The sequence below is a fragment of the Chinchilla lanigera genome, unplaced genomic scaffold (assembly GCF_000276665.1).
Source record: "Chinchilla lanigera isolate Chin_1 unplaced genomic scaffold, ChiLan1.0 scaffold00021, whole genome shotgun sequence".
Lineage (NCBI taxonomy): Eukaryota > Metazoa > Chordata > Mammalia > Rodentia > Chinchillidae > Chinchilla > Chinchilla lanigera.
In genome coordinates this window covers 1,290,672-1,301,769 of record NW_004955422.1, presented here as the reverse complement: position 1 = coordinate 1,301,769, position 11,098 = coordinate 1,290,672, and the positions used below count along the sequence as shown (strand labels likewise).

General features: G+C 37.7%; 1 protein-coding gene across 1 annotated transcript in view; it reads right to left on the bottom strand.

Moving 5' to 3' along the window:
* Nucleotides 1-11,098, bottom strand: part of Ckap5 (cytoskeleton associated protein 5) — a gene marked incomplete in the record, with an annotated part of 87,638 nt that overhangs the window by 52,554 nt on the left and 23,986 nt on the right. Inside the window, 5 exon segments of the mRNA XM_013514063.1 lie at nt 702-866; nt 982-1,071; nt 6,341-6,445; nt 8,699-8,812; nt 10,862-10,962. Of these exon segments, the coding sequence (XP_013369517.1) occupies nt 702-866; nt 982-1,071; nt 6,341-6,445; nt 8,699-8,812; nt 10,862-10,962 (575 nt within the window).

Below are 11,098 nucleotides of genomic sequence, written 5' to 3'. Positions count from 1 at the left end.
TTTTTGAGACAGGGTCTTGCTATGCCGTTCAGGGTGGCCTTGAGCTCACTTTGTAGCCCAGGCTGGTCTCGAACTTGCAATGATCCTCCTGCCTCAGCCTCCCAAGTGCTGGGAGTACAGCATGCGCCACCACGCCTGGCTTTAAGCTCCAGATTTGATAACTATGCTTGGCAAGATCTACCTGAACACCAGGTAAGTGGAATCATAAAGCTAACATGCGCTCTCCTTCTGGAAAAGGAACTTGGGGCCAGGCATAGTGCTGCATGCCTATAATCCCAGATACTCAGGCAGCTGAAGCAGGAGAACCACAAGTTTGAAGATATAGCCTGGGGAAATTATGAAGAACTTGTCTCAGTGGGTCAGGGGAATAGCTCAGCAGCACAAGTGCTTGCCTGGCAAGCACAAGGTCCTGAGTTTGATTTCTGGTACCCAAGAAAAAAGAAGACTTTGTCTCAAAACAAAATTTAAAAAAGTTTTGGGGATATAGCTGAATGGTAGAGTACTTGCCTAGCATGTGCATGGGAAACAAAAAAAGAACATAAAATAGTTACAAGAATTTGGATCCAATCTTCAAAGTAGCAGAGGGCCTATGCCTAAAAAGATCATAATTTACATCATGAAAGTCAAGCAGTCGCTATTTATAATTAGAAAAATCTTAGCTAGGTTTAAGATATCCCCCCAATTACAAAGACAATACATACCTTGAGTAGAGCAGCACAAAAGGGCTTTAACAAGCTCTTTGGCAGGGTAGAAGCAGTGCAATGGCGGAAACTTCTTGCAATAAACAGAGAAGTCTGCTGTTTGATGGTTGGGTTTTTATTATCCATCACTGCTAATACATCCTCACTAATGTTCTGTAATGTGGTCTTCAGAAAGAAAATGTGGTCAGTGTGAGCTTTTCTTGATTGTAAAGAATAGTCAAAATATCACATTAGCAAAATTTACTTTAGATAAAACCACAAACTCGTGCTGTCAACTTACAGTGAGGAAGATTGCATCAATTGCCTCTTGCAGGGCTTGCACCACTTGAGGCTTCTTCTCTTTGAATTTCTCCAAAATGGTTGGCACAACCTGTGAAAGTGAACAGTTTGAATACCATTTGCCAACAAAAAGGAATGCAGTACATGCTACAACATGGTTATTGATACATGACGTAACATGTGTACACATGCTATACTATAACATGGCTGGAACAAAAATTTCAAAATGATAAATGACTATATACTACATGAGTCCATTTATGTGACCTGTCAAATCTATAGAGAGGCGGTAGATTAGTGGTTGTCAGGGTCTAGCAGCTGTGTCTAACCCACAGCTCACTTTTTTTTTTTAACCCCTTTTTTGCTGAGTTTAGAGGAATTATCTTGGGTCCTTGTAAAGTGTCTAATATAGTTTCTATACATAAGTAACAATACTTCCTTTTAATAATTTTTTTATTATAACATTTAAAAAAGTGCCACAGTTTAGACAAGACTGTAGAGAAGGGAAAAATTGGAGTAATTGCTAACAGGGTTTTTTTGAAGGTGCTTAAAAAGTTCTGCAACTGGACAGTGGTTGTAGTTAACCTTGCAATTACACTGAAACATATACTTTAAGAGCATGAACTCTATAATAGTTATCCCTCAATTAAGCTGTTAAAACAATGACTTTGGTTTTATTAAAACAAACAAAAATTTAAACATTTAAAGTCTGTTATGGCTTGTGTTCAGTCTCCCCAAAGCCTCATGTGGTCACAGGAGGGGCTTTTTCAGAGGTGGCTGGATCTAGAGTATGTGATGCTTGGATCAAGGGTGTGTGATTACTAAATCAGTCCACTGATTAGTCTGGCATAGTTCTGGGTGTGGATAAGGGACAGGCCCTCCCTGGGTGAGACTGCTACCTACCCTAAGGGCGTATAGCCTGGAAAGAATACAAGGGACAGAAAAAAGGCTGTTGCTGTTGCTTGCTGGTTCTTCACTGCTTTGTTGTCTTCTGCCTGCCACGAACTGTTTCTCCTCTGCCGTGTGCCACCCTGACTTGGAGCCAGCCCACTATAAATTGAAACCTCTACAAACTGTGACCCCAAATCAACCTTTGCTCCTTGAATTTTGGGAGTCAGGTTGAAGGGGAATTAGAAATTTTAAATAAAGGCCCACCAAAAACACTTGTCAAAACCAAGCAGACATACCCAAAGAAAGCCTGATAACAGAACACTTCTTCCTTTGTGTAACCTCTGTCTTTATTGTTTTTGTGTAACTGATGGCTTGCAATGTAACTTGAGACTGATGATGGCCTTGCAATGTAACCTGAGATATTTAAACTCCCTTGACAACCTATAATGTCACTCAGCTCTCCAATTATAATGCACCTAATCTACTGCTATACCTTCCATTTGTTCTTCCCTTAAAAGCCCTGCAACCATGCCAGGTGGGGCTCTGACTCTTTGGGGAGTGATCCTAGTCAGGCTCACTGGTGTAATAAAATTCCTGTCTCTTAGACCTTGGTGCTGTGCCTTCCTGTGTCTGGTCTGTTTTGCTGTAATAAAGCATTTTGTCTCAGAAACAAAAAAGTAACTAAAACAATGTTCAGTAAAAAATTAATTCCGTTCTTGAAAGGCAAAAGAATCTTACATGAGAATAGAGTTCTCATTCTGTCCCACTAAACCAATGTATCAACTTATTTTCTGTTTCTACATCCTGTATGGGGGCATATAATAACCATTTTCATCAGTGCCATCTCTCATTTTATTAATGAGTTGTAGGAGGATTTAGGGTTGGGAATAAGGTATAGTACATAATTCTCTCAACCCAAGATGCTGATGTATCTCACTGCAGTGTGATGTCTATCTCCTCACTACATCAAAGAAAAACTAGAAAGAGTATCAGAAATGGTAACAATTTGTGATCAGAAGTATATCTTCATATTCAAGTACTATCTTTTTTTTTTTTTTTTTAAGTGTTTTAGTTTTTTTGAGGCAGCATCTCACTGTGTAGCCCAGGTTGGCCTCAAACTCAAGGCAATCCTACTGCCACAGCCTCCCCAGTACTGGGGTTATAGGTGTACACCACCATTCCAGGCTTCAAGTACTATCTTTAGCAAGTAAAGTTAGAATTTTTATAATTTTAGTTTTATCTTCTAAACTGTTGCAAAATTAAATATTAACATCTAAGGTATGTAACAGTGTCAGGCACTGTGTTAGGAGGCACACTGAAGAGATGCTTTCTGCAGGGCGTGGTGGCGCAGGCCTGTACTCCCATTATTTAGGAGGGCTAGGTTAAGGACAACCTGGGCTGGATAGCAAGACCTTACTTCTAAAAAAATAAATAAAATTCTGAGATAGCAGAGACTGAACCCAGGGCCTAGCGTGTGCTAAGCATGTATTCTACCACTGAGCAACACCACCAGCACTTTTTATTTTTAAATGCATTTTAATTACTTTAAGACAGGGTCTTGATAAAGTTGCCCAGGATAGCTTTGAACTTGCAATCCTCCTGCTTCAGCCTCTCAAGTGACTGGAATTACAGTTGTGTGCCAGCATGCCTAGCCCAAGTTTATTTATACAGTACTAGGGATTCAATCTAGGACCTCTGCACAGCTATATCCTCAGTCCCTGCTCCTTTCTTTTGAAACAGAGTCTCACTATGCAGTTCAGGCTGGCTTTGAACTCACTACATAGCCTCAGCAGGTCTCAAACTTGTGGTGATCTTTCTGCTTCAGTCTACTTGAGTGTTAGCACTATAGGTATGCTCCACCACACCTAGCCCCTAGTCCTTTTCATATTTCTGACACAGAGCCTCAGTTAAGTTGCCAAGTTGCCCAGGCTGGGCTCGAACTTGTGATCCTCTTGCCTCAGCTTCCCAGAGTGGTGAGACTACAAGCATGCACCACTACACCCAGTTTCCAAAGTTATTTTAGAGGTTCAAAAGATATAGTAAAGCCAATGGCACTCCCCCCTCCCCAGTTTATTTTCCGTATTTCATAGAAGTGGTACAGACCAGAAAGAATATGGTTCCCATAAGAAATATAAAGGAATTGTTAATGCCAGTAGTTAGTTATAAGCTTGAAATATTAAGGGAGTATATTGGCTATAAAGCTAAAGTTTACTTTTGTAAATATTACCACAAAGATAACTTATAAATAACTAAACACTAACATGTCTGATACTACATATATACATTACAGTTTTGAGGGAAAAAAACTCTTGAATTACAGAGTACTAAAGGCAACTTAAAGCTTAATGATAAAGTGTGAAACGAATCCAGAATCAGATTTCAAACTAAGGTCAAAGTAATCATCTAATCACTACTTAGTAAGGTAAATTGATTTTAAAAATTGTTTTCTTTTTTTTTTTAATTGTTCTCTACCTTGAAGTTACTCCTATTACAAAAATATAGGGGCTGGGGATTTAGCTCAGCGGCAAAAGCGCCTGCCTGGCAAGCGCAAGGTCGTGAGTTCAGTTCCTGGTACCGGAGAAAAACCAAAAAAAAAAAAAACAAAAAAAAAACTATCCCAAAATGCAACATGAAGCTGACCAAAAGTTAATATACTGATATTATATATATAATATATATATAGAAATAAATATTTACTACTATAAAATAGATTCCAAGCTGGGCATAGAGGCACATGCTTATAATCCCAGCACTCAAGAGGCTGAGGGAGAAGGATTACTGCAAATTCCAGGCCAGCCTGGGCTACATAGTGAGTTCAAGGCCAGCCTGAACTATGTAGAGAGAACCTATTTAAAAAAAAAATTAAAGTTTTGATTCAATATATCATTTACATGTTTAAAGGACTTATAGACCTTTATTTTTATTTTTTAACTGCTAGGCTCAAGCAAGCCTCCTGCCTCAGCCTCTTAAGAAGCTGGGAATACAGGCATGCCCCATCATGCCAGACATCAGACTTTATTTTTACTTCCCTGATAATGAGTCAGTCATGATTTATTTTTATTTGGTAGTATCTCTTGTTCAGTTAAGTTCTCTGAGATTATTTTTAATGTTATGAGTAAGCCAGCTCCAAATATCATAACGCAAGTATGGCTAGATATCACCTATATTCTATAAAACACACATGATGAGGGACAAGGGGACCCTTGAGTCAGTCTAGGAAATCAAATGTTCAAGTGACTAGGCAGTTAAATTCCAGAGTTCAACATGATCAATTTTCAGGATACTACGCTATTCTAAGTAATTCAGACAAGATTTAGAGGCCAACTGATAGCTGCCATGGTTAAAGAAAACACCTCAACTTATACACCCTATTACAAACTTGATTGCCACTAAACTTATTATACAGTACCAGAAAATAGTATATACAACAAATGTCTCCCAATGAGTTATACCCCAGCCCCTGGCTACTAAAATTTTACTCCATCTTTAAATTATACATTATTGATTAATCAATGGATCACAGAAGTAATCAGAGAAGAAAAATGTTTCTAGAATCAAATAATGGAAGCACAATATGCCAAAACCTATGGGACATAATCAAAACTGTTCTAAGAGGTAATTTATAGCTGTGAACACACACACAAAAGCATAAAGCAATCCCAAATAAATAACCTACTGATGCATCTTTAGGTTCTAATAAAACAAGAATAATCCAAAGCTGAAACTAATAAAGAAAAATTATAAAAGGTCATAACAGAAATTTGTGAAATTGAGACTTACAAAAAAAAATTCAGAGGATCAGTCAAAGAGCGGTTCTCTGAAAGGACTGGAAGAGGATCAGGGCATTTAGGAAGATGAGACAGAGAAAAGGTGAAGAGGAAATAAAAAGGATCAAGACGTAATATGTATATCTACCAATTCCCCTGTGAAGAATGAATTTACTATTACCTCAAACATATACTAATAAAAAATGGGGAAATTTTTATTCCATCTTGTATATTGCATACAGTTGTAAGAAACAAAGCAAAATACTAATAAGGAAATTAGTAGTAAGCAAATAAATCAACCCAAGTACATACGTTAGGCCAAATGCCTGATTTTATACATAAACCTTATGAATTTTTTTTTTTTTTTTTGGTCTTTTTGAAACAGGGTCTCACTGTGCAGTTCAGGCTGGTCTTGAGCTCACCTTGTAGCCGAGGCTGGTCTCAAACTCTCAATGATCCTCCTGCCTCTGCCTCCCACATGCTGGGATTACAGGCATGCACCACTACGCCTGGCTAAGGCTCACAGACATTTTAACTGAAATTTGTGAGGAACTATATTGCACATTATACAACTTGATAAGAACTTACTTTGCCTGATATATATAAAATCTATGCCAAAAAGTTGTTTTAAAATATAATGCAAACTAGTCTGCTACTTTTGGCAATTCTGTAAATTTGAATCTAAAAAGAAGTATTACTTACATGTCCTGCATATTGTCCAAATTTCTTCCTCAGCCCAACAGCCAGGCCAGTAAGACATTTTGCTGCCAGGGCTACCAACATGACATTGGTATCTTTTCCAACAACCTAGAAAGGAAGAAAAAGGAAAATAAGATAGTCACAACCCTATAGAAGGGTCCTGAAAAACATTCTCAAAACAACTCTGAAAGCTACTATGCTAATGGATGACCCATTTTTATTTCCTAGAAAAGAGGAAAACTTATTCCTCTTTGATAATAATGAATCTAGAACCCTTTATCATGCTCAGTCTATCTTCAAGTTCTAGCATAAAGCATACATGAAACAACAACTTCCAATAGCTAACACTTCAGTGGCGGCAATCTGGGCTGTTACTCTCACACAGCTGCAGGAGGTGGCTCTGATAATGGCATAAAACCTGGAGGTCTACTGATCTTCTTTTGGAACAAGAAATTCAAAAGAGTATACTCAGTACCACAGGGCCCAACCTAGGTACCACAACGTGTAATATTTACATCCAAGAAGCACCGATGGAAATTTTGAAGTCCAGAACTGAAAATTACAAATGCTTCGAAGGGAGGACCTGGCTTTGCAGTTGCCACTGTCGTCACACCATGACTGCCAAATTTTTAGCAGGTTCTCCTCCAGTGTTGCTCATAGTACTAAATCAGCCACTATCCACAGGGAATTGTCCAAGAAATTATGGGGAGAAGGGCATCTTATAAATGAAAGACGTATAACCTCTGAGAAAAAGAAAGCCCACAGAATATTGAAAGAAGACAAATAATTTCAGAAATCCCAAAAGGAATTTAAAAATGGACAATTTTTTACGTTTACATTAAAAGAAAAAATGAAAAATTAGTAAGATTACTTGATTTAGACAATAGAGGGAAAACAATATGAATTGTAAAAAGACGAATTGGTCTGTATCTTATTCCTTAATATCGTTGTTTCCTTTCCATTTTTCCATATGTTACTGTGAAGTCAATATGAAGTTTGCATATCTGTACGTGCACATAAATAAAATCGAATATAAAAACTGAAATGTATTTCAGATTAATTCATACAACTGAAAAATTCAGTGTTTTAAATATTTTATCCACAAAATTAACTCTCTTTACTTTCAGCTTTTAAGTGATTCGCTCCACTCCACCATATGAAAAGAAAAAGAAGTTTCTATGGCTGCCTAGATTTCCCAGACATCTACTGCGTCTACTCAAACAGTGTCACGGGCTGCAGCTGGAGCTCAGTGGTAGGCCATGTGCTTAGCATTCTCAATACCCAGGGTTTGAGCCTCAGTACCACAAACAAGGAAAAAAGAAAAGAAAAATAAAACCAATAGTTCTCTCTGTACATAAAATAGTAAGATTACATTTATAGTCATAATGTAGACAAAACTCACATAACTGTCTTTATTTGAAAAGCTAACAACCTAAAAAATGTGTGTAGAGAACACCTATTGCTATTAATGACAAGAATAAAAGCTATTTCTTAGTGTTCTCTCCTTCTCTCTTCATTTCTTCCTCCAGATCTCAGGTGGCTAACCCCTTTCCCTCAGGAAAATTGCTTTTTTTTGAGGGGTGGGTACGGGGAATTGAACTCAGGACCTTGTGCTTGCCAGGCAAGCGCTTGTGCCACTGAGCTACATCCCTGGCCCAGAAATTGCCTTTTAATGAATCTTACATGAGTCTATGGTCCTTCAATATAGAAAAGTGATGACTGAACAAAGATCTGACAAATCATGTTTTCCCTCAAGCCCCATCTGGAGGAAAGCATAAGAAAGCCAACTACTACAGTATTAAGAAATACAGGTGACTTTCATTAGTCATGGATTTGTACCAGTGCTAACATTTATTTATAACTCCAAATCAGTGCAATGGACCTTCCTGCTCATTCTCAGATAAATACAGAGCTGTAATAATCTATGTTGTCCAGTGTGCACGTCCCAGCTGGGCCAGGACAAGGCGATGTTCTGTTTTCCTCTTTGAGTTCTCACACTATAAACAAGTGTCATTTTTAGGGTCCACTGAATGCCACATTTTTTGCATTTCTGTGCTTTCTGCTGATGCAATGACCCACATGTACTGCTGGAGTGCTGCACAGTCTTTCTAAGTGCAAAAGGTCACAAGTGTCTCACAAAGAAAAACATACGCTCAGCAAGCTTCACTCAGGCCTGAGTTACAGTGCTGTTGCCCAAGAGTGCAGTGTTAATCAACTATATTAAATAAAATGTCTTCATATAGAATCCTCGATACATTTTTTAGAATTTAAAAATTACTGTTTTATTTAGTTTGGAGGGATGACTTTTCATTCTTTATTAATACATTGACTTTTATATGCGATTTTACTGCTTCTACAAACCTTCTTTAAAGCTTTTACTAAATCCGCATAATCTCCTGCTTCCAGTTTAGGGTTTTTCACTAGTACTTCTACAGCCTCCAGGGCTTCTTTTCTTTCTTGCCATTTTTTTGCCTCCTGAAAGACACAATATGAGTCACTTATACAACAGAAAATAAAAGAACAGAACAAAAGTCTATTTCTTGCACTCTACTAATTCAAAGACATATTTTTTTTTTGTTTTTGAGACAGGGTCTCACGATGTATTTCAGGCTGGCCTTGAACTTGCAAAACTCCTGCCTCAGTCTCCCAAGTGCTGGGATTAAAGGTGTATACCACCATGCCCAGCAAAGACAAAATTTTTGTTTGTTTTCAGAAATTTTTTCTAAAGTTAGTTTTAAAAAACTGCAAAGATATATAGCCAATCAGACTATTTTGTTCATATAAGTTTTGTTCACATGTAAAACGTATTTTCATAAGATTTCAAAGCCCTAAAGCAGTGAGGTCAAACCTATGGCACATGTGTCATAGTGGGCTATTTGTTTTCACTGAAAACTCTAAAAGGTTCATGATCACTACCCTAAAGTAATGTAAGTAAACAGAATGCCATACACTTCTATCTACTTATTAGGCAAATGTGTAAACAGATATCAAACAGAAACTATAAAAATAAAAAATAAAAATATTTCTAGCCTATCTCACAGTGGCACAATTATAGGAGAAAATGTTCTATACTTGACAACATTAGAAAGACCAAAAAAGAACAACCACATAACTAGCAACCAAAACTGTTCTAACCTTGAAGACTCATTTTCTGACTGTGAGTATAATTCTAATCATTTTGTTTTATGGCTATGCAGTAGAATGTGCTTCACCAGAGATCAAATAATCATTCAACAATTTAGACACTCACTATTTGAAAGAATGTTTCAAAGAAGATGACAAACTTGCCTCACTGGCTAAGACTATACTTCAATTCATCAAATATTTATTTGGTATAAAGAAGTTAACTAGGTACTCAAGGAGCAGATAGCACAGCTTCAAAGTCTTCACTAAATAATGCCCAGGTCACGATCCCTTGACAGAGAAGTGTGAGATGCATTGCTACAGACAGGGAGGATTTACCCTAGTTTAGGTAGCCAAGTGGGATCTCTCCTAAAAACTTTTTGCTTAAGATAAGAAGTACTATTAGGTGAATGCTGGAGGGGAATATTAAAGACAGAAAGAATAGCACTCAGTAAGGCCCACAGTTTAAAAAAATACAACAGCGCACCTGCTACAGGGAGAAGTCCAGAAGGGCTGAAACAACAGAGTGTGGACAATTAGAAACGTGGCTAGGGGGAACGTGGTGGCTTCAGATATGCCACACATATTTTTTCAGTGGCCATAAGATGACTTAAGACATCATCTTAAGACCCATGGAAGTATTCTCAGGAGACTGAAGGAGGAGGATCACCATGAGTTCAAGGCCAGCCTGGGCTACATAGGGAGTTCAAGACTAATATGAACTACATAGTGAGACCCTGTCTCAAAAACAAAACAAAACAACAAAAGCCAAACCAAAACAAAAAAACACCCATGGAAGCCATGGTGAGCTTTAATCAGGTTTAATAGGGAAAGATTTGCATTTTCAAAAATAATACCTCTGATTACATCATGGAATACAATCAAAAGCTGACAAGAGCTGATGGTGGTGATTAGGATAAGACTATGGGATGGTTCTGTCTCTCTGGGGTCATTTAAGAATGTCTGGAAATATTTTCGATGGTCATGGTTTGGTCATGATTGCACATTACTGATCCTAGTGGGAAAAGCTACAGATGTTGCCCAGTATCCTACAATACACAGGATGACTACACTAAAGCAGTTTTCTGAAGAAATTATCAGGAACCAAAGTCAAGAAACCTGGGCTGAAAGAGTGGCAGTCAGGATGGGAAAGAGTAGATGAATTTGAGACAGGCATTTTGAAGTGAAACCAGAGAATAACTAAGAAAAAGAAGGTGAGAATAATCTTCTGATTTTGGGCAAGACATGTAAAAAAGGTATCATTTGTATACATTAAAGTAGGAGCAAAGAAAAGGAAGTAACTTTCACACTGTGCTAAAGAGAAGATATGGATGGAGGTAGTATACCAGGCAAGTAATCTTTTAAAATGAAATAAATGAAAGAAGTTTAGCCATTACATACAATTTTGTCATAAAAGTCTTTGGGAAGTTTGGAAAGGATCTCTACTGCTTCCAAAAGCTCATATGCATCTATTTGTGGCACTTCATCACCATCGTCACCACCTTGAAGGAGAAAAACAAAACATTTAAAATGTATGGAAGGATTCTACTTATTAAACAGCTACCAGTCCTAGAGTGAAAAAAAACCCCACGAATTGGGAAAAAAAATTTAGCCAATTGTCCCTCAGGCAAAGGACTT